This window comes from Pholcus phalangioides, unplaced genomic scaffold, assembly GCF_987345545.1.
Source record: "Pholcus phalangioides strain wild (caught in Gottingen) unplaced genomic scaffold, Ppha-v1.0 ptg000042l_1, whole genome shotgun sequence".
Classification (NCBI taxonomy): domain Eukaryota; kingdom Metazoa; phylum Arthropoda; class Arachnida; order Araneae; family Pholcidae; genus Pholcus; species Pholcus phalangioides.
Window position 1 is genome coordinate 25810342 of NW_028301628.1, and position 24191 is coordinate 25834532.

Genomic DNA, 24191 nt, shown 5'->3' on the forward strand with positions numbered 1-24191 from the left:
GGGATAAAATTTCTTAGTTATTTCTACAAACAGTAGTGTATTTGGAAGACTTGAGAAAAAATAGGTTGTTTTAAAAGAATTTCGTTTGTGTTTCCCAAGACGGTGATGGGATCACTCGATTTTCTTGTTTAACACTTGCCTATTCACCATCATATCCCCTCAATCTTTGAAGCTGGAGACCCATTTCGAAAAATAAATTGTTGAGAATGTTTAAATAGTTGATAAGGTTTTCGCGACCATCATTTGATGAAAATTGTTTGTTCGGGTTCGAAGACCGTCGTCCGTTTGAGTTAGTTCTCAACGTATTTCCCAACACTAAGTGGTTGGCATCATCAGGATAATTGATAAAACTGGATCAAAAGTCAAGTTTTCCGGAGTCTCAGGTTGTATTTACGTATATGAGTGGCTTGACATACACTATTGTTTTAAGATTGGTCAGTTGATCCTATGGCTGGCAGCGTTGAGAATGTGAGAATGTATTGTGAATGTGTTTTTAGTTTAAAGGATTCCACTTAGTAATCAAACTCCCATTACGCCACCGTATCACAGCTTTTTATATTATTTGCCCTATAATTTTTTGGAGATTTTCATTACATTTATACGTTTTGTTATTTTCAACATATTGTATTTAATATTTTTATAGCAGATCCGGACACAGCCCAGACAGTCTAACCCGCGATGCTGAGATCCGGAAATCTCAAAACAAGCTAAAATTTCGACACTACCGAAATTACAAGGAGAAAAATCTCGACACTACCGAAATTACAAGGAGTCAAAATCTCGACAGTACCGAAATTACAAGGAGCCAAAATCTCGACAGTACCGAAATTCCGAAAGAGCCAAAATCGCAATACCACCATCCTATGCCCCCCCCCCCTCCTACCGGACCATAATTTTTCCCAAAAGGTCCCTTGTATTATTCTATCCACAACCGCATATATAAAAAAAGAATCTGCAGGAATCATTATGGGGCACTCAGAAAAAAATTTAAGTATTGAAATTTTTTTTAAACGTCTATAGAGGCCGAGAATGAATTTAAAAATCCCGCAACCCTAGAATCTTAGTGACATCATTCAAATAATACATGATCGGGTACATCACAGACAAAGAAAGAGAAAAAAGCGAAATAGCTATAGTATCAGGCTGGGATTACACAATAAAAGCTTTGTAAAATTTGAGAAATTCTGCCAATAAGATTATCGGTTGCATTTGCTCGAATTTAACCTATGAGCTTTATTGGTTGGATTTTTAAAGTTTTATAGAAGGAATTTTATCAAACTTTTATATTGTAATCCCTTCCTAAAACAGAGAAGCTAAAGGAAAAGAAAATGAAAAATAAAGTTTTTATATCGCCAAGAAGCGCGAAAGGCGATGAGTAGCCGATTTTTAATAATCTTTTGCGGCTTTAACAATTGGATCTTTTTTTATTTGTTTCTTAGATACTTTCATAGTTTTTTGAGGACGGTCCCTTGGGACCCTTTCCTTGTTAGAGGTATTGTTCGTATTGGCCATCAAAAATCTACACGAAAGATCTGAATTACTCGAATTCAAAAGCGTTTCCATCCAGAATTAGTGGAACATATAATGGACTATGAATTCATATTTCATTAGGCATTAGCTTAAAAGACATCGTTGCAAACATCTGGTAAATACATCATAATATAACGTACACACAGTATCATTAATTTCCCACTCCATCTCAGTTTCCGATAATGGGATGAAACTTATTGCACGGTAACTATTTATGTAGTGTGTCCGAAATTGATGTGTCATCTTCGGTTTGACTACAAATCTCTACTCCATTCCAGCATGCGATGGAATCAATTTTAAGCATCATTAATTATTTTGCACATTATGGTCGTTATTAATGTAAGTAAATCCGCATCTTGCTTCAGTGGAATATGTTGCAGCATGATCTATATCATGCATACTCAATCCATGGCCCGCGGGCCAGATGTGAGTTATTTGATGTGGCCGGCAAACCCAAAATTAATTCTTCAAGATTGAACTAAGTGGCACATTGCCAGATCACTTAAGTGATCCTCGGTACAGTTCCGAATCAATTGAGTGGCCCGTGACATATTCCCCGATCACTCAAGTGGTTTCCGGCACATCCATATGCCACTCAAACGGCCCCGTAGCACAGTTCCAGATCACCCAAGTGGCCCGCAGAACCGTTTCAAATCACTTGAGTGCCCAGCGGCACGATGCCAGATCAGATAAGTGATCCACGACGTAGCTCCAGATCACGTAAATGTTCTGCAGCTCTGGTTTGACGGAGTATAAATGCTCGCCAGTATACATTACAAGGGTGATGTCTTACTTTCCTATAAATATTCCAAGAGGACCGAGTCAGATCGATTCCCAAAGTGAATTCGTATTAAGAACGATGATAGTTCATGACAATAAATTCAATCATCATCAAACTAAAATTAATTTTTCGGTCGCTGAATGGCTAAATGATCTCCACTGGCGATAACTTATCTTTATTGGAGGGCTCAATATCAGATCAATTCTCAACCCTTAGGCTGCGATAATAATAAGAGAAATGATGCTCTCAAAACGGCCGCGTAAAAATATTGCCCTTTTTTTCAGTTGTCTTTTGTGAAAAATAGATAACACTCAAAACTCATACGTTGCAAATAACAGTGAAACCTATGTAAGGCTGGGATTATACTACAAAAATTTCAGGAAAGCTCTTTTGCAAAACTTGAAAAATGCAACCAATAAACATATCGGCTACATTTGAGAAAATCTAACCAAAAAATTTATTGGTTGATTTTTTTTTAAAGCATTGTGAAAGAGAAATATTTTATCCCGGCCACGACATGGTATTTACACTAAGTAAAGGGATATTTTCGACGGAATTGGAAGCACAAACAATTCCTTGTTCTGATTAATGCTTTTATGTGTGGTGGTGGGCATCTTTGAAAAACGGAAGCCTGTCTAAAATGGCATATTATTTCAGTTTTTTGAGGTTCCGTGTGTGGTGGAAACAGCGACCCCACAGAGAGTCACCGACAAAATAGTGATTGGTGGCAGTTAGTCTCTCTCTCTGTATCACTATTTAATAATACACACCCAACATATATAGTACAAGCATATCTTAGAAATATAGAAAAAAATCGTTAAAAAACCCTATAATATATATATATGCGTACGCCATCTGTACGTCATTTTAAAAACTACATATGAAAAAAAGAAAGAAATTCATTGCAGGATGATTGAGCTGGCTACTTACGCTGGGGATGCGGAAATTCATTTTGCCCCGGACATTTCATAAGCCCTGACCGTATGAGTGACCACAATAACTAATTGGGTGAGTGACCATATCAGTGAATTAGTGCTGTATGAGTGACCATATCAGTGAGTAAGTGCTGTATGAGTGACCACATCAGTGAAAAAGTGCTGTATGAGTAACCAAGTGAGCGACGGTATGAGTAAGTGAGAGTTCGTGGCTTTATGGTTGAGTAAATGACCATAAAGCCACGAACTCTCACTTACTCATACCGTCGCTCACTTGGTTACTCATACAGCACTAACTCACTGATATGGTCACTCATACAGCACTAACTCACTGATATGGTCACTCATACAGCACTTGCATGGTCACTCACCCAATCAGTTATTGTGGTCACTCATACGGTCGGGGCTTATGAAATGTCCGGGGCAAAATGAATTTCCGCATCCCCAGCGTAAGTAGCCAGCTCAATCATCCTGCAATGAATTTCTTTCTTTTTTTCATATGTAGTTTTTAAAATGACGTACAGATGGCGTACGCATATATATATATATATTATAGGGTTTTTAACGATTTTTTTCTATATTTCTAAGATATGCTTGTACTATATATGTTGGGTGTGTATTATTAAGCTACGAGTATAACATAGGGTTGCGTTGGGGACGATGGGAGAAAAAAAATTCTGAAGAAGGGGGCGATGGGACAAAAAAGGGTGGGAAACTATGATATAAAGCATAGCGCATACCCCAGCGCAATCTAACCCATAGAATCCTATGTTATACTCGTAGCTTCTACCGCCCCCCCCCCCTAGAACATTCCATCGCCCACGTTGAGAATCACTGATATAAAGGATCAAGTGAGTGACTGTATGAGTGACCAAGAGATTGTGAGTTACTATACAGCCGAGTAAATTGTCTCATACGAATGATCAAGTGGATGACTGTATGAGTGAGTGACCAAGTGATTGTGAGTTACTATATAGTTGAGTAAATTGTCTCATACGAATGATCAAGTGGATGACTGTATGAGTGAGTGACCGTCACTCAGTTGGTCACTTATGCGGCCACGCACTTTGGTCACTGCTATAGTTAGGGAAAGTCGAAGTTTCGGGGGCGAAACGTGCTAGGGACGAACGTCGGAAGCGAAATATGTCGGGGGTCAACTACGCTGATCATCTATCTATGGAGGACGAGAGCATTCTGAGGGCTAAATCGAATTCGGATTAAGAACGAGAAATGTAAAAAATCCAAGGGGAAATATCTAAATATTTATAGTATATATGGACCCAAATAAAATGAAAGCATCTATAAATGTATAAAACGGAAATTTTCAAAGCAATGCCATCAAAAATAGATTAAGCAAAGATTTATATCGTGTTCGGCTCTAAAAAAAATTCAATATAATGTCCGAGAATTTGATTTAAAAAATATCGAATAAAAAAGGAAAAAATTCCAATGAATCCCAAATAAATAAGGATCGAAAGTGACTCTCTCTCTCTCGGATCATCAAGATCCCCTCACAATGGAATCGAAAGCTACGTTAATTTTCACGATTTCTGAATTGATTTATCCCGCCAGTGGGTAATCCGAATTCATGACCTGAATTTTGGTGAAAACCTACAATCTGTTTGATATTCCTCTTAATTATTTAAAGTTCTAGAAAATTTTTATATTCAATCTGTCCATCATACATGCTCAACCTATGGCCCGCGGGTCAAATTTGTTCCTTGAAGTCACCTGATCTGGCCCACAACGTTAATAGTATTATTTTTTAAATGAGAATTATAAGAAATATATTTCTAGATCCAGTGCTGTCTTAACGGATGGGCCCACCCGGGCATGGCCCGGGGGCCTCAAGCGAAGAAGGAACCTCACAAAATGAGATCCGGTTGAAATTTTTGAGAATTTACCAGGTAGGGTGTCACAAAAATCACTTGGCCCGGGGGCCCATGATGGTCTTGAGACGTTGGTCTTGTCCAGATCTCTTAAGTTAAGGGATTGAATGACCCACACACACATAACATATTCACCGATTACTTTAATGGTCCGCTGCACATTCCCTGACAACTTAAGAGATTATTTGCCCAGAAGCCTATGATGCTTTTTAGACTGCCCTGGTTCATCCCAGTCAATAAAAAAAGATAAGGCTCGCATTCTTCAAGCGATAATCACTCATCTACACCGGGTGACAGCAACAATGTTATTCAACATAATGGATATCCAATCTTGAGTAAAACCTAACAATACGCTATGGTAGTATTGAAACGTCTGTTGAAGATCATTCTCGTTGGAGTTTCCACTCTGGTAAGACGCGTTCGCGTCTGGCCTCCAAGAAAAGGCCTGTCTTGAGGTCTAAGCTAGACTCAAGTAAGTATAACAGTTTCTTGGGCTTTGGGGAGTTGACATGGTTAGGTAGTTTAGGGTGGGATTTCCCAATGTTTTCGTTTGACGTTTTTGTGGCTCGTTGTCCTCCCTGTTAGATAGGGCTCAGCTCTGTGGATCAGCGAGGTGCCGAGTTTCTTGATCTCCTGGCCGGTTGAGTCGAGAACCCTTTGTGTTCTCGAATATCTCTCGCATCATTGGAGGTGAGTTGCTCAGCCACTTACATTTAACATCGTCGTGGCAATGGTATCACGGACTAGTGTCTTCTAGTCACTGTGCCAGTTGGTGCCGGGTTTTGAGGAGGTGGGCTTTCTGACCCAGAGCTGAGTTCAAATAATTTCATTAAACACACACACATAAATGTATATGCTAAGGTAAATGTGATCATTTTTGGTAATTATGCGTTCTTACCAATCTTCTTAGTAAGTTTTGTGAACTTATCCTTTTCCTCGGCGAATATGTGTAATACCCAAGCGTCGTTGGCAAATTTTATAAATACTTGAAATTTATCACTTTTATTCTGTGATTATGCATAATACCTCAGTGTAATTGGTGAATTTGACAAATATGAAAAAAAAAAAATCCAAATGAGTCTAGTATGTGGGATGAATATAGTCAGACCCCGATATAATTACAGTCGAATCCAGTTTTAACGAATACCATTATAGCGAAAATTTCATTGTAACGAACACTTTTCTAATCCCCCAGATAAGTTTGCATAGGAACGGTGGAATTCAATTAGAGCGAAATGTCATTATAACGAAGTGATTTCTCCGGTCTCATGGCGTTCGTTATATCGGGATTTGACTGTATAACAGACTTTACGATCATACTCCGACATAATAATACAATGCATGTATTAATTATCACGTACAGCATATCATATAATACGATTTATGTTTACCAACAACGCGACGCTTGGATAATCATGCATAATCGCCGGTAAAAGTGATAGGGAAAATAATAGGTATAAAGTTTAGTGAAATTTATCAAATTCCCCAACGACGCTTGGGTACTCTGCATAATCGCCGGTAAAAGTGAAAAATTTAGGGAAACTTATCAAAATGTTCTGCGATTATGCCTAACAGCCGGTTATTATGTTTAATAACCAGATTTATCACATTTATGGTAAGATATAATTCAAATACTAACTCCGATGTCGATTAATGCACAGGAAGACTAATGCTCGAGGGACCCGAGGGTTAAACACTCCGTTGCTGCACATTATTCCATGCAAATATTAATCTACATCCAAAAAAATTCTTTAAATGAAAAATTACATTTTTAAAACTATTAGATGTTTTTTTTATAAATTTCGACAAGCAATGTTAATGACAAGGAGTGATGAGGATCAGAGAATGTGAGCATGGCATTTTTGTAATTGACACTATATGAATAGAATAAGAGGAAAAAAGGGAAACATGGTTAATGTTCGTGAAAGGGACAATTCCGATGCGTATACGATAGTTGAAATACTTATTTACTTGTGGATACGGATCGTTGATTTGATGCAAACCGCATATTTTTACCACAATTTCTTCGATTGTTCTGATTTATTAAAAATTCTAAAGACTTTTGATTCACCCTGTACACCTCAACTAATAACCTGTGGGCCAACTGTTCCCTCCTCCCGGTACCATCTCATATGGCCCACAACTTCAAAATGTACTAAAAGGCATATTTCCAGATCATAAGTGACTGCAGTTCCACAGCAATTAAGTGGCCTATGACATAATTCCCCGATCACTTAAGCGACCCGCAGCACATTTTCAGATCACTTGAGCGACCCACGTCATATTTGCAGTCTCTTGAGTGACCCACGTCATAATTGCAGAGTCTCTTGAACGACCCACGTCATATTTGCAGAGTCACTTGAGTGACCTGCCTACAGTACCAGAGCACTTACAGTGAAATGCAACGTATTTTCACAAATCACTTAAGTGACCCACAGCGCAGTCCCAAATCACACAAGTGTCTCGCGACACATTCCCAGATCAATTAAGTATCCCGTGATGCTGTTGCACATCACAAAAGTGGTCCATGGTACATTCCCAGATGACTTGAGTGATTCGCGGCACATTCCCAGATGACTTGAGTGACTCGCGGCACATTCCCAGATAGTTTGAATGTCTCGCAGTGCATTCGCCGACCAGTAGGGGACCCACGGCACATTTACAGATAATTTTCATACAGATAATTAGCACGTATTACCCCGCCCCCCAGCGTCAAAGGTGGAATAGACGGATCTAATGTATATGCATATAAATGTATATGAATTGGCATCATCATCATCGTGCCCTCCCAATAATAATGACAGTGCACCCTAGACTTCCAAGTCTATCTCCGCCTATGTCCACATCACTCAAGTGTCCTGGGGCAAATTCCCTGACCACTCAAGTAACTTGCGGTGCTGTGTTGCAGATCAATCGATTAAGTGGCCCCCGCGACACATTTCAAATCAATGAAGTAGCCCGCGATACGTTTCAAATCAATGAAGTGACCCGCACTCTCGTTAAAAAAAAAAGTGTCGTTGTTGTACATTATTTCATATAAATATTCATCCAAGTACAATTTAAAAAAAAAAATTCTCTAAATTATATTTAAATGGAAATTACATTTTTTAAAATCATTATAGATTTTTTTTAAAAAATAATCTGGACAAGCATTGTTAATGACAAGATAGATGGCAGCGATGAGTATCGGAGAATGTGATCACGACATTTTTGTAATTGACTTGATATGAATAGAAGGAAAAGAGAGAGACGTGGTTAATGTTCGCGAAAGGGAATGGGGTGTAATTAACGATTGCGGAAAGGAAATCCCGATTCATGTACGGTAATTAAAATGCTTAATTACTTGCGGATGCGGACCGTTTCATTCAATTAGTCCACAGGTCATCACGTGAAGACTTGAACTGTACTATCTCTTTTCCCTCCTCCTCCTTTCAATACCATCATCCATACATAGAACTCTACGTTCATCGTGTCAAAAAGACCATTGCCATTTCATTCATTTTATTAAGAATTAAATCATATTGAATGAGGCATTGACGCTGTTAATGTTCATTAATACTCTTGCCGTAAATTTTCTTGGATTCTGAAGCAATGGAATAAACTAGCATTAATTTTTTTTTTTTTTGTTTCTTTGTTTGGTTTGAGAGTTTCGAGTTCTGTTTACAGCAGGGGATCTTAGCCTAAGGTTACGACCCAAACTAGATTCGCTGGGGCTTCCGAGATGGATCGTAAAAATCCACCTACAGTCAGGAATTCTCTAGTTATGAGGCCCGATAAAAACTTGATTGAGGAGGGGCTTTCGAGAAGGGTCGTATAAATCCACTTATAGCCAAGAGGGTTTAGACCCAGACTTAATTCGCAGGAGCTTCCGAGATGGGCCGTATGAATCCACTTGCAGCCAGGTTATTTTTAAGCTATGTGTCTGCACACAAACTAGATTCGCAGGATGCTTCCTAGATGGGTCGTATAAATCCACTCATAGCCAAGAGGGTTTAGACCCAGACTTAATTCGCAGGAGCTTCCGAGATGGGCCGTATGAATCCACTTGCAGCCAGGTTATTTTTAAGCTATGTGTCTGCACACAAACTAGATTCGCAGGATGCTTCCTAGATGGGTCGTATAAATCCACTCATAGCCAAGAGGGTTTAGACCCAGACTTAATTCGCAGGAGCTTCCGAGATGGGCCGTATGAATCCACTTGCAGCCAGGTTATTTTTAAGCTATGTGTCTGCACACAAACTAGATTCGCAGGATGCTTCCTAGATGGGTCGTATAAATCCACTCATAGCCAAGAGGGTTTAGACCCAGACTTAATTCGCAGAAGCTTCCGAGATGGGCCGTATGAATCCACTTGCAGCCAGATTATTTTTAAGCTATGTGTCTCCACACAAACTAGATTCGCAGGATGCTTCCTAGATGGGTCGTATAAATCCACTCATAGCCAAGAGGGTTTAGACCCAGACTTAATTCGCAGAAGCTTCCGAGATGGGCCGTATGAATCCACTTGCAGCCAGGTTATTTTTAAGCTATGTATCTCCACACAAACTAAATTCGCAGGGGGCTTCCTAGATGGGTCGTAAAAATTCACCTACAGTCAAGAATTCTGTAGTTATGAGGCCCGACAAAAACTTGATTGCGGAGGGGCTTTCGAGAAGGATCGTATAAATCCACTTGCAGTCAGGTTATTTTTGTGAGCTATGGGTCCCCACACAAACTAGATTCGCAGGGGCTTCCGAGATTGGGTGGATTCTTTTTTCTACCAGGTTTCTTTTATTTTTTTTACTTTTTTTCAGCTATTTGTCGACCTAAACTTGATTAGCAGGGGCGATTATTTTTTTTCCCATTTTTATTATTATTTTATTTATTCATATATATATATATATTTATTCGAAAGTGGGGGGGGGGTCACACTTCGCATAGGTCGGGAAATAATCCAGACCGCCAATTATTGACGTTATATCCGAGCTGTCGTTATAACAGATTTTGACTGGAAAACTTGAATTTTGAAACGCACTGAAGAGTTCCCATTCCTTCAGGACACTTTTGGCGGAAACACCCTGTGTATAATACTGTAACAGTATGTAGATTACGTAAAGTATGTGATATGATTTCCGTCTTCACTTTCACTTTCTACATACAAATCAATTCCGGCCATTTCTTTCTCCTTTTCTTCCATGGTCTTGCGTGGACATCTCTCTGTCCTTGGAGACTGTCCCAATCCCCCTCCCCCACCCCTATCGACCACTTTCAATCGGAAACGTGGAAGAAAAGGCATCCAGATATCGTATAACATATTATATGTACCGAAAACGGGGACAAGAATGCAAAGAATGTTGCCTCCAGAATATCCGAAGAATGCGACTTCAACAGCGTATCGTATTTTTGGATCATCTTAGATGTTTTTATCGTAAACATCTCGTAGCCGTATTATACATGGAGTCTAATGCATATTATAGGCTTGGTATACGAAAAAAAAATAAGAAAACCCATTAGGCTAATGTAGGCATTAATGATATGTGATCGTTGCAAATTATTTTACACGGAATACCGTACGGATATCAAATATTCATGTTGACATCAAGTTGGCTTGAAAACTGAGCGGAACTAGAAATATACTCCAGAGTGCAAGTAAATACTCTCGAATATACGAGTGTTCAATAATTAAATCCAATTAAATGATCTGAGGTTGATTACGAAGCATCTATAGCAGTGTTTCTCAACATTTTCCCTCTTTAGAGGATTTTAAATAATTAAATTTATTAGAAAATTCACAATTTAATGTGCAGAGTGTCCCATAAATTCGTAAATAGTTTAAAAATTCGTAAAGATTGAAGCAATTGGTATAAGCTACTTGAATGCGATTTACGAAAAAGTTATTCTCGCGAAGGGAGGGTTGTTTTTGGTTCCGTAAACCAGTGTGACTTGGGTATGCCCAAGACACCCTGGTTTATGGGGATTTGGGTGGGTTTGGTTCGGGGGTTTGGCTGGTTTACTTGGGTACAGTTTGGGGATTTTGGATATTTTTTATATCATCTTCCTTATGAATTCACATTTTTCACTAAAACTAGCACCACTAGAGAGAAGTTTTTAGTTGTTTGTTTATGCAAGAATAATTGTTTTTCAACTTATCATAATGGAGAAAAATGAATGCAAAGTCGTAATCAAGTCACTCCTTCAGGTGGCGTGACTGACTAACAGAATTCATGCATTTGCAATTTTTTTTTCATTTGTGTGTGTGTGTGTGTGTGGTTCTAATTATATCTAGTTGGGTTAGATCATACATGATCGACCCATGGCACGCGACAGCAAAATTAAATTTGCAAATATGAACAAAGTGGCACATTTACATGTCATGCGACCCGCAGTACATTCCCAGGTCAACCGCGTGTTCTGCGACATAGCCGTCCCAGATCCGAATGGCTCGCAGCGCGTTCATAGATCTTTTAAGTGACCTGCGGTGAATTTTTTCGTCACTTAAGAGACTCGCGATGCAGTTTCGCATCACTTAAATGATCCGCCGCATATTTACAGGTCACTTGACTAACCCGCAGTGCAGGTCCACATCACTCAAATGACCCGCGGCATATTTACAGACTACTTGAGTAATCCGCTACACAGTCCCAGATGACTCAAGCGGCCCGTGGCACATTTACATATCGTTTAAGAGTGCCCGCGATACGTTTTCAAACCAATGAAGTGGCTTACACTCTCCAAAAGGTTGAGCTCCCTTGGGTTAGATGGAAAACATACTCCCATCCCCACACCTGAAGGCGGGTGAGTACTCTAGATTACTTATCATCAACACTTAAAACAATAATTATAATTGCCAAAGCAAATTCCTATCGAGACTGAAAGGCGTAACCACTAAGCACTGTAAACAAGTTTTGCAATGGTTTCGTGAAACCTTAAGGGGCCGTTTAAGTATTACGTAAGCAAATTTTTAGCCATTTTTGACCCCCTCCCCCCCTTGTTAGCAAAAGTCAACAAAACGCTGACCCCCCCCCCCTTGTCAGCAAAATTTCGTCATCAGCTCTGCCCCTCTGAATCCTAACTCATATTTTCATAAAGGGGGTTGATGACGTAAGCATTATCCAAACCCCCCCTCTCCCCTCTTGTCATCAAAAGTCAGCAAATCGGAAACCCCCTCCCCCCATCGATGATGACGTAATACTTGAACGGCCCCTAAAACACAGGTTATGATAAAAATAGGTGGGGGAAGGGGGGAAAGCGGTAAAATATGATGAAAGATTTAGGCACCATTTTCAATCAATGGGCCTAACTCTGGCGACTAGACTTGGATTCACTTCTCTAATTAATTTACAATACCTATGGCGTAATTTAAATTAAAAGAACTTGGAGTACGTACTCAGGTCACCCTCTCTACGGTACAGGAAAAAAAAACATTCAAATTTTGTGGATAGAGAGTGCTGCACGGAAACGAATCGCTGGAAATGAAATGCAGAGGTATAGTATCAACAGCATATTTCTGAATTCTGCTACTGCCACTTGCGTAAGGCTTCCATTGTAATGTTGGCATTGGTGGATGAAACACTATCGATGAAGTGATTTTACCTTATCCACGAATCGGCTTCACGTACGTTTCAGACACAGAAGAAATTGAGAAAATGTTCAGGTCGCCAATTCTATTTTCGGACTGGTTCTCCACGCCCTCTATCGACAAAATTTAAATTTATTTTAATTTATTTTAATATTTTTTCCTGAACCAAAAAAAAAAACTCTATTCGTGAGAATAACTTTTTCTCATTCAAATATACCAATTCCTTCAATTTTTGTAAATTTTATATTAATTACGAATTTACGGTGTGTGAGGAAAGTGACTTTGAGAAAAATTTAATAATAAAATTTTTTTTGGAAAAACATTGATGTGAGAAAAATGCATTGAAAATGCTATGTAATACTATCCTATGAGTAAAACGCACTAAAAGAATTGATCGAAAGAAATTTCGTATTCATTTCATTTAAATTTTTCGTATAAAATGTCATTTTTATACACGCCGAAACTGTATACAAGACGAACATAATTTTCATTCAGAACAGGGGGAAAAACATTAACATCAAGATAAAATTAAATGTTTGCGCTTAACAAGTTTCTTCTGAGAATTTTATAATAAGTAAGAATTACTTACTTTTGTGTGAGTTTTATAATATTCGCGTGACGTAGAACATAATTTTGACAAAAAAAAAAGTAATTTCCAGACTGGATCGAAAAGAAAAATTTAGTAAGAACTAATTAGAATCCCTAAAACAAGAACGTCTTAAAAAAATTGTTGGATATACCGTATCTTTCAATCAGCCTCAAAGGTTAGAAATTAAATTTTAAAGATATATAACGCTTGCTTATAATGTTTATGTACAATAAAAATACGAAATTGCTAAATACTTGCTAAATGATAAGTATCGGATTCCATAAACGAACAATTATTGTAAATTCTTCAATATTCGGTAAAATCAGGGGTTTTCAACACCTTGCGGGCCAAATTAAAATACTCCATGAGACCCGGGGGCTATCAAGTTGTGATGTGCTATTTAGAATTGTAAGACGGTAGCTAGATTCGCAAAGACTTGATGTTGTGTACAATAATGCCTTAATGGGTGGAACGAATTCAGGGCCCTGAATCAAACGGGGGGTGGGAAGGCCAATAAGTGGCCCTGAATCGTTGAAGAATCATTTTTATTCTGAAATGGTTTTCAAAACTGATATCAATGATATGATATCAATATATATATTGATTGATATCATGAATTGTGGAATAATCTCTTTTATTGCATAGGAATTATTTGTAATTTTATCAATTCTGAAATTATATTATTATCTCATCAATTATGAAATTATTTTCTGTGATTCTGAATTTTTTTTAATGAATTATAAAAATTTTTCTTATCACTTCTCTGGAAAAAAAATTATATTTTTTACAATCACAAAATTTTTCATCAATATCTCTTCAAATTATTTCCTCAACTAATTCGCGAAATAATTTTCTTATTATGATTATCTGTCAACTCTGTAATTATTTCTCTCATAAATTGAAATAATTTCTCTCATAAATTCTCTCATTAACTGTATTTTTATTTTATTTTTCATTAATAATAAAAAAAATTTTCCTTCATGAATTCTTTTGATTCATTTTATTCATTAGATATTAAATTTCATCAGTTCTCAAAATAATTTCTGTCTCTTTCAATAATTATATTAAATTATTTCTTTCATTAAAGTGTTTTCAGCGTTTTCGTAGTTATGCATGCTTGTCGGCAGGCCACGGAAAAATCCTTCGGGGCCACATGTGGGCCGCAGACAGTGCTTCGAAGACACCTGGGTTAGAGAGAGATAGACGGCTTTCTTTTTCTTTGCCCAAGATATCAAGGAAATCGGTATTTTCTGGATATTATGCTAAGGTGAACTCGGAAAGGAAAGTCATCTTGTCTCCACCGGGACTCGAGCACACGCCCTCTTGCATACCGTTTAAGCGTGCTACCATCTACACCACTGAATGAATGAACGCCAGAACTTTGCCACTGGACTTATCCCGTTGCCAAGATCTCTTCCAGCCCAGCTTCGTGGCAGAGTCTGGAACAGCCATCTACACCACTGAAGACACGACCCTGCCTTCCTTATTTCACGCATTGCGATGTGAGGCGCTGAAGTAGAGGCATTAGTAGCCTCTCTTAACTTTAGGAAATGGTCCCCAGGTGGGACGGTAGAGAGAGATAGACGGATTCCCTTCCTTTTTTTCCTGAAGTTAAGTGGTTATTAATGTCTCTGCTTCAGCGCCTCATGCCACAGTGTGTGAAATAAGGAAGGTAGGGTCGTGTCTCCAGTGGTGTAAATGGTAGCATGCTTGCACTGTATGTAAGAGGACCTGGGTTCGAGTCCCGGTGGAAACAAGATGGCTATTCTTTCCGAGTTCACCTACGCATAATATACAGAAAATATCGCTTTCCTTGACACTTGGGTCAGCTCACTGATATTGTTTCCTGGCTATTCGTCCAAGCATTGAGAGGTCTTTAGAATAATTACCTTTAACCGATTTTTATAATTAATTATCTTTAAGAAATTCAAATATTCTTTTTTTTCGTAAACAGCATGCATTATTAGAAAGAAAATGTTTATATATTCTTTTCCGATAATTATTAGAACTGACAGCTGATTATCGTGACTTCTAATGTATAATCCAAAACTGATGGAACCGGTTATTATGTTTCTTCATAAATACATTTAATAAAAGAAAAAGTAATGAATAATTATTTGCCTAAAAATCTCTATTACGATCGATAAACAAAACATCAGAAAACAGCGATTAACTGCGAGTTAAATTGGTTTCCGATATACTAATACAGTGTTTCGAAACTTTTTATCGAAAAAAATCACAAGATAAGTAATTTTCATTATGATGATAATAATATATAATTACGCGAACGGATTTCAAGGAATTTAGAAACTTCGAGAAATCAGAGGCGTGTGTAAAATTTTGATGCATTAATACGCTCATAAAACAAACCGTTTTCTTATTCTGCTTCTTCATTCTGTAATAGTAAATTCTTCTTTAGCAGTTTTAAAACGAACATAATTTATAGAGGTCGAAATATTTATTGGAATAAATTGAAAAAAATTATTAATATCTACTGAAATTTGAATAAATCTACTGTTTTAAAGTAAAAAAAAGAAAGAAATACTCATTATTTAATTAAAATTTTTTAATTAATTGAACCCCCCTAAAAAGTGAATATCCAGAGGATTAAAGAATATTTAAAAATATGTATATTAAAATGAATAATTTTTTGCATGCATCAAATAATTTTGTTCAAATTGAAACTAACACTCCAATTTCTAAAATTAGGTATCGCAAGAAACAATAAATACATAAAAGAATCGATAATTGTTAATAATTACTGTATTTGTTTTAAGTTGATGTTTAAAAAAAGAAAAGAAAAATTCGCAATGTTGAAAGGGAAATAATGGGATTATTAAAATATGAAGTGATGTAAAGTGTGACGGAAGACAAATTAAAAAAGAAATTAATTTAATTGTTTAAGTATCAGAATAAATTACAAAGGCAAATCGTGAATAAAAAAGTATTATTTGAAATGCCATTAAAATCATGAATAACAAATTTCGTTGACTAATATTTTGTGAAAAAAATAATAATTTATTTATTTTAAACACAAAAACTGCCTATTGCATACATTTGGGCATTTTCATTTTGTTTATTTTTCATGATATTTCTCCATTTTATAGCTATTTTTAATTTTATTCTAATTATGCTGCATTTATCTACCTAGAGAGCACTTGACCTGCATTAATCTATTTTTATCTTTTACACATTTATGATTTATTGTAGTATTCGTAATTTTATTATAAGTTGGTTGCAATTACTAATTGAACTACAAATAGTGGCTTTACATGCTTGATAATAAGCATAATGTCATTGATGAATGAAAACTTTAAAATTATAATAGATCATTCTTAATTTTATTTCGCTATTGTATTATAATACAGCTCCGTATTGGAAATAATTTCCCTGTTTGAAAAGTCATTTGTTAACACTGATCACCAAGAACATTTTCTCCAAGTTGCCAAGGAAGTTTTACAAATTTTAGGGCTACAGCTAAATTGGTTCTACTTTTTGAGATAATACACTCTCTCAATACAGTATTTCAATGTGTTCTGCAGGCCACTAATTTTTGAGGTGGATTTTTACATTCAATTTTTTTATTTATTTTCCTATTTTATTTACTATATAATTACATTTATATCATCATTAGACATCAGAGTAGGTATTAATCTTGAGATTGTAAACTTCTTACTGGGACAACAAAGCGTACATACAAAGAACCTTTTCATTAGCTTGTGGAATAGTAAAGCACATTGAGATCATTGGAAAAAAATGAAATGGCTTTAAGAGAAATGCTCACTGTAGGTGCAGCGAATATTGTTAGAGAGCCATAGGTTGATAAGAAAAATATATGTCTTCCATTACTTCATATAAAACTTGCTTGGTGAAGCAATTTGAGGAGCACCGAATAAAGATGATTGCCTTCAATACATTTGTAAAACGTTTTTTTGATTGAACAATGAAAAGCTGCGAGCAGGGACTTTTGTTGTTCCTCAGAATTCATAAGCTTTTTGAAGATTCAAAATTTTCAGCATCTTTCATTGATATTGAATCTTTCTTTTGGTCATGTTTTATCTTGCTTTAAAAAAAAATTATATACAACCATATAATAAGACAACCATAAGTATTTTTTATGGGCATTGTATAATATTTTATCACGTGTATATATTGTTTATAATTTTTATAATTTCCATCTTTGGGTTGCTGTATTTTTGAAATATATGACATCCATATTTTTATGGGAATTTTTTTTCTCAGCCAGGTTAGGAATCTTGCCTGTTGTGGCGTTGTATTTGTATTTGTATAAAGCAGAGAGAACTACGTATTAAGAATTGGGAGGAAATGAGCCTCATTTGTAATAAAGTTTTAAATTTCGAACTTTTGAAAAAAATAGTAGCTAACATGGGCACAAAGTACTGCATTTTCTTCATAGTCACTGGAACAAATCTTCAGAAAATCTAGGTCATTTTAATGAGGAACAAGGAAAGAGATTTCATCAAGATATGAAAGCAACAGAACACATGAATACCAAGGTAGACGAGACTCGCATATGACGGCAGATTTTTGCTGGAGCCTCCTTCACAAGACTTCCAATGCACGTAACAGAAAATCGTATAAACGCTTTTTCCTTGAATGAATTGAAGCACCTCATTTATTTATTTTTATTTTAGTAGACTAAATGCAACACATATCACATATTTTTCGCATACCATTGCGATTGATCTAGTCTGATTTCTTAAATTAATTTCACTATTTTTATTCATTATATTATTTGACTCTCTCATTCTTAACTTTCATGTCACGCAGACTTCGTGTGTGGCATTGTGTATCGCCCGCCTATTTGAATTTGCCAATTTTATGGTGTATTTTCCGAAATGTGCATTTATTTAATGTGGCAGAAGGGCGTGCCAGATAAAAAAAAAGCCGGATAGGCCGGCGTTCAATAAATGGTCACTTCCCACCTCATCCATACCATTAAAAACACCCTTTACCAAAACACGTTCTTATTGATATTTCCTAGCCACTAAGTACAGGCCGGTACTTTATGAATTTTTGCTATGTATTGTACTCTATATACAATAGCGTAAGCAGGACTTTCTTGGGGATGGTTCAGGTTTTTTCCATTGTTTCCCCAGCGTTTCGTTTTTTACTGCAAAAAATACACCATAATCTCGGCTTTAACCCCCAATCCCTTCTCCTGGTGCCTATAGTATTGCACGTTTTAAAAATTTATTACACTGAAAGACCTGACAAACATCACTTCCCATCCCAGAAAGATAGCGAAGGGTTCCCGAAGGAGGGATGTATCCGGAAATTCATTAATTTATGTGAAAATAACAGACAACGATATCTAATACATACATATCTACAATAAGAATCTGGAATAAAAATTGTAATCATAACATCGTCTACAATTAATCAGTCCACAATCGTACAATAATCTTGCCTCGTATAAGATAGAATCTGGAATTGAATTTATCCAATTTATATATAGAATATACCAATCTCACACATTGATTTCCAGTATAAGCAATCACGCCGGAATAAGATGTAAATTGTTCGTCTATACGGACTCCATTTCATTCGCAGCACTACCTCTTTTGTTGTCTCATAAGACGGGTCCTCTGAACGAATTTCGTCCACTGGTTCCTACAGTTCGCATCTTATTGTGGAGTAGATGTAGGTCACGGTCCAGGAATTGAATCAACTTCGAAATTTCAAAGGGCTGTCTGGAATTCTTATCTTCCAAGCCAGCATTCTCGGGCAGTTGGCCAGGGTGGAAGTCTTTCGTCTGGGGTCATGTGGTGATGTAATGCCACAGGGAACCATTTGAACCACAGATGCATATGCTGTTACTAGAGCGTTTAAAACGCAAAAGATACACCACGCTAGTACCATGCTCGGTGATAGTGATTGTTTTCTCTCTAGAGTTTTGACCACAGTTTCCCAAACTTTTTGTTCTATCATCCCCTTTTTCAAAACAATTTTCCTTTCATCGCCACCAGCTCAATCGAACACATAGGATGTTATACTCGTAGCTTCAGCCGCTCGCTGGACCATTCCATCACCTATCGGGGGGGGGGGGGGGTATTGCCCGCTTTGGGAAACACTGCTGTAAACCATACGCACATACAGGAAAAAGGAAGTCCAAGAATAAAAAAATACTGTATACATTTTAAAATAAATTTGATGATGTCTAACGTCAGGAAATACAAAATCATGTAAACTGTACAGTATGCATGCGTAAACTTTTCAAATAAACAAAATATCAATGTAGACTTAATTCTTAAAATAATAATAAAGATTTATTTTACTGTTCATATTTATTATATAATGCAAAAAACTGGTAACCCTTGAAACGCTTTGGTAAAGTAAATTATTCCTCATATTATTACGGAGGAATTATTGTTTTACTATGCCGGATAGTGTGGAGTCCGGATAATTTAGAGTCTGCTGTATATAATTTCTCGTTGGAATTAAAGAATTTATTTCGAAGTACTGTATTTTCATGTTCATAATTATATTATCATTATATTCTCATTATCATATGATTATTAGCTTACCGTATCGAAAACAGTTTTCACGTTGAATCAAGACTTAAGACTCAATCAATCATCCGTAAGTGTATAATAAGTAATTATATACAATTGAACTGATTCTCGTAATTAATTTATTTCTGTGTTGAATAAAAAACTTCATTCATAGTTATGATGAGCAATAAGTTCATAGTAAGTTATTAAACAATTACAGTGAAACCTCATAACAACGTTGTTGTTGGTACAACGATAGATCCCCCTCTACTACAATGTATATTTTTTTTCCAAATCTTGATTGGAATCGTCAGTAGTCTAATATTAAACCTCCTTTCGATATTACGATATCCTTTACTATGATAACCCCCTCTATAACGATAATATTTTTTCATAGATTTCGAAACCCCGCTACAACGATATTTTTTATATTTCGCTCAAAATCACCTTCAATGTATATTTAAATTCTTATGACATGTTTTAATTCTTTCGAAGGTGTTTAATAATTGATATTTTTTTCATTATTTATATACCTAAGGGGCCGTTCAAGTATTACGTCATCATCAATGGGGGGGGAGGGGGTTTCCGATTTGCTGACTTTTGATGACAAGGGGGGAGGGGGGGGGTTTGGATAATGCTTACGTCAACAACCACCCTTAATGAAAATATGAGTTAGGATTCAGAGGGGCAGAGCTGATGACGAAATTTTGCTGACAAGGGGGGGGGGGTCAAAAATGGCTAAAAATTTGCTTACGTAATACTTGAACGGCCCCTAACCATACGGAAGTGTAAATGAAGTTACTGTGAAGCTACTTTCAGTGCATTACACAAAAGTTCTGTGCGATAAACCCCTTTACAACAACTGAATTTTAATAATCAGCTAATCAATTTAAATTTTTGTTGCGAACAAATAAATATAAATGCACTTCATTGTGACATTAACTGTGCCAATTCAGAAGATATGCTAACAACAGCATAAATTTGGCGGTGATTGATAGGAATGCTACCTTTACCGATATAACGATAACCTCTCTATAACGATATTTTTCTTGTTCTGGTGCGTATTGTTATATCGAGGTTTCACTCTATGTTATTTTCCTATCAATTAAAAAGAAAATTACATATAATAGATAAATAAATCGTGGCATAAAATAAGTAAATTTTCTGAAAACTTTTCCATTGGATGAAACATTTAGCCCTAATTTAAAAATAATGGCATTTAAATAACTGCTATTAAGTAAAAGTAGTCATTACAATAGAATAATTTCCATCTTGTGAATAAAATATTTAAATGAATTTTTCACCTTCATATAGCATATATAATGTATATCGCAGAATCAATTATATCTATTCTTAGTTACCGAGCTTATACAGTATACGAACAAAGGAGAAAAATAACCTCATCAATAAGTCCAAATTCTCTTTAGACTAATTAAAAGCTCTTTTGTGATTAATATTACTTCCATTTCATTAATTATTTAATTAATTTTTATTAACACAGTAGAAAATATTAGAGACAAAATCTAAGAGAAAAGATAAAATACGAAATATTTATTTTTTTTATCGAAGAAGAATATCGTCTTTGAAGAAAATAAATCGTAAGTTGATAAAAGCTTTTAAATAATTATTTTCGTATTTATCTATGTAAATTTTATAATACCTGCTATTTATATATATTATTATGTATATTTTTAATATTGTAAGATTGTTTCAATTTAATTTGGAATTCTCTTTGTTACAAATATTTTTCACTTTTATTTATTTTATGGTTTATTCTACCTTGATTAATCAATATGGAGGAAAATATTTTCCAATTTTAGATAATATAATTAAAAACCACGATATTTTATCGTGATTTTTTATTTGAAATGAGTCGTAAATGAAAAGTTTGAATGAAAATTAATCAATTAAATAAATGAAGAAATTTTAATTTTCAATGTATAAATGGATTTGTTCTTAAATTTTTTATTTCAAATATTGTTTGAAACGTTCGAAACAATTCTTATGTGATTCATAATTTTAAATAAAATTTCGAAATTAAGGATATATTAAATTTTTAAATGAAGTTTTGAAACATAGTTAAAATATATATAAAAATTTAAAATTTTAAATATTACAGTAGTACATGAACTTAATTAAAAGTAATGATCAATTACTTTAAAATATTTATCATTTTTTAAGACGATATAGAAACAAAAAAATTATCGAAAAGACAAATAGGCTAATAAATTTTTTGTTTGAAATTTCTCTTGAATAAAATTGATTTAACAGAGACTTACAATGTTCATAAATTATGAAAGTATGACAGACGGTAAAATAAATAATATTTTAAAACTAATGAGAAAATTCATGAAAATGGTAGTCATAACTTGAGGGATGATGGACCTTTTATATAAGTTTTACTATAAGTGCATACAGCCACAGCCAAACCCCTCTTAACGGTCACTCCCATCAGATACGGACACCCTTTTTTAGGACCGAAAAATAATTTCTCTTTACATAATAGAGATATATGCGTTTCGAACCCCTGATTAACAACCATTACTTCTTTACGGACGAATTTTTTTGTAAGGCCGGTATCCGCAAAAGAGAGGTGTTACTACTCCGTTATAATTAACTGAAGCTTATGTTATCAGTGACACAAAAATACAGTCGATTCCGTTCTAAACGAATACCGTTATAGCAAAAATCTCGTTTTAACGAAAACTTTTCAACGGATAATTTTACGTAGGAACAATGTAGAAATAGGGAATTCCTTTACAACGAAATTTCGTTATTACGAAGTGATTTCTCTGGTCTCTTGGAGTTCGTTATAACGGGGTTCGACTATATAATATTTTTAACGCAAATGCTATTTACGATTAATCACGTCATAATTATCAGAGAAATTGAACGAAAAAAATTCAGAAATTTACGAAAAATCGAAAATAATTCGAAGTGCCGACGAAATTTACGAAACGATAATGAAATGTAAGATAATTTTTTAATAAAATTATATTCACTTACCAACGACAAGCAGGTAAGATCCAACAATAACATGAGTATGTGGTGGGAAATAGTAAGGATAAACTGTCGAGGTATCTTCGGATAATTTAGTTGTCTCTTCCAAAGTGTTATTGTCCATTTTTATTTATTTTTCGTACTGATCAATCAAATGGACTTTGTACTTAATAAGTTAATCTTAACGATGCTAATAAAATAGCAATAAGCCAAAAAAAATAACAGAAGGTTTATTTCACACACGCGCGCGAAACCCAAAGGCTAAAAAACATGTCTATCTACTAACATCACATGTGATGATTTGACGAGAAAACCCAAACAGCTTGTCGTTATATGAAGAGTCAATTTATCGCCAAATTTTCTGAAACTTCGCCAATTTCAATTTCCTCTCTCTATATCTCTTTCTTTCCCATTGTTTCTTTTCCTCATAATGTATATTTTGGTTTAATACCCCCCCCCCAAACAGGAAGAAATTTAAATTAATTAAATATTTAAAATTATATCTATAAAGTTTTATGAAATTTCTCGAAATTCAATTTTCCTTCTCCGTCTCCCCTCAACAAATTTTTTCTCCAATGATATTTTAGGGTATGTTCACCATCTAAATGAAAAAAAAAATTGAAAAAATTTATTAATTATTTAAAATTGAAAATTTTTACGAATTTTTAATTTTTAAATTTTCTTTAATTTCGCGGTTTTTTTTTTTATATCTTCTCTATCTCCTTATTTTCTATGATTTATTTCACCTTCATTTTAGTATGTATTCTCCTACAAAATACAAAAATACATTTATATGAAAAAAAATTTCCCCCTCCTCTCTCTCATCCATAAATTTTTTTCTCAAATGTTATTTTAGTGTATATTTTCACCCCTACCCCCAACGAAAAAAACTGAAATTAGTTGGAGAACTTCCAAATTTTTTTATTCTCTAAAATTTTTTGAAATTTCGTAATTTCTACTGTCTCACAATTTTTTTTCTACTTGATATTTCAGTGTGTATACCCCTTCTCCCTTCGTAAAAAGAAATTCAAACTAATTAAATAATTGAGAAAATATATATCAACAAATCTGAAACTTCAATTTCAATATCCTCCCCAACACTTTCTCATCCATAATTATTTTCTTCAATGATTTTTTTTAGTGTATATATCTCACCCCTCCAAGAGAAAAACTAAAGTTAATTTGGAAAATTTCCAAACTTTTTTACCCTCCAAGTTTTTAAATTTCGTAATTTTAATATATCTTCTTTCTCTCATAATTTTTTTCCACCTGATATAATTTCAATACCCCCTCAATTCACAAATTTCTTCCCCAAGTGATGCTTTACTATATATTTGCCCTCTCAAAAAAAGGAAGAAAATTGTAAATATATATCCCGAAGTTTTAATCTCAAA

The 24191-nt window shown here is 35.2% G+C and overlaps 1 protein-coding gene across 1 annotated transcript in view; it reads right to left on the reverse strand.

Annotated features, from left to right (window-relative positions):
- LOC149064696 (visual pigment-like receptor peropsin) overlaps positions 1–23077 on the reverse strand; it is an 84798-nt gene extending 61721 nt beyond the window's left edge. Inside the window, exon 1 of the mRNA XM_089254956.1 lies at positions 22804–23077. Coding sequence (XP_089111082.1) covers positions 22804–22921 — 118 coding nt within the window. The 5' untranslated portion in view covers positions 22922–23077. The remainder of the gene's footprint in view (positions 1–22803) is intronic.
- Between the last annotated feature and the right edge of the window lie 1114 nt (positions 23078–24191).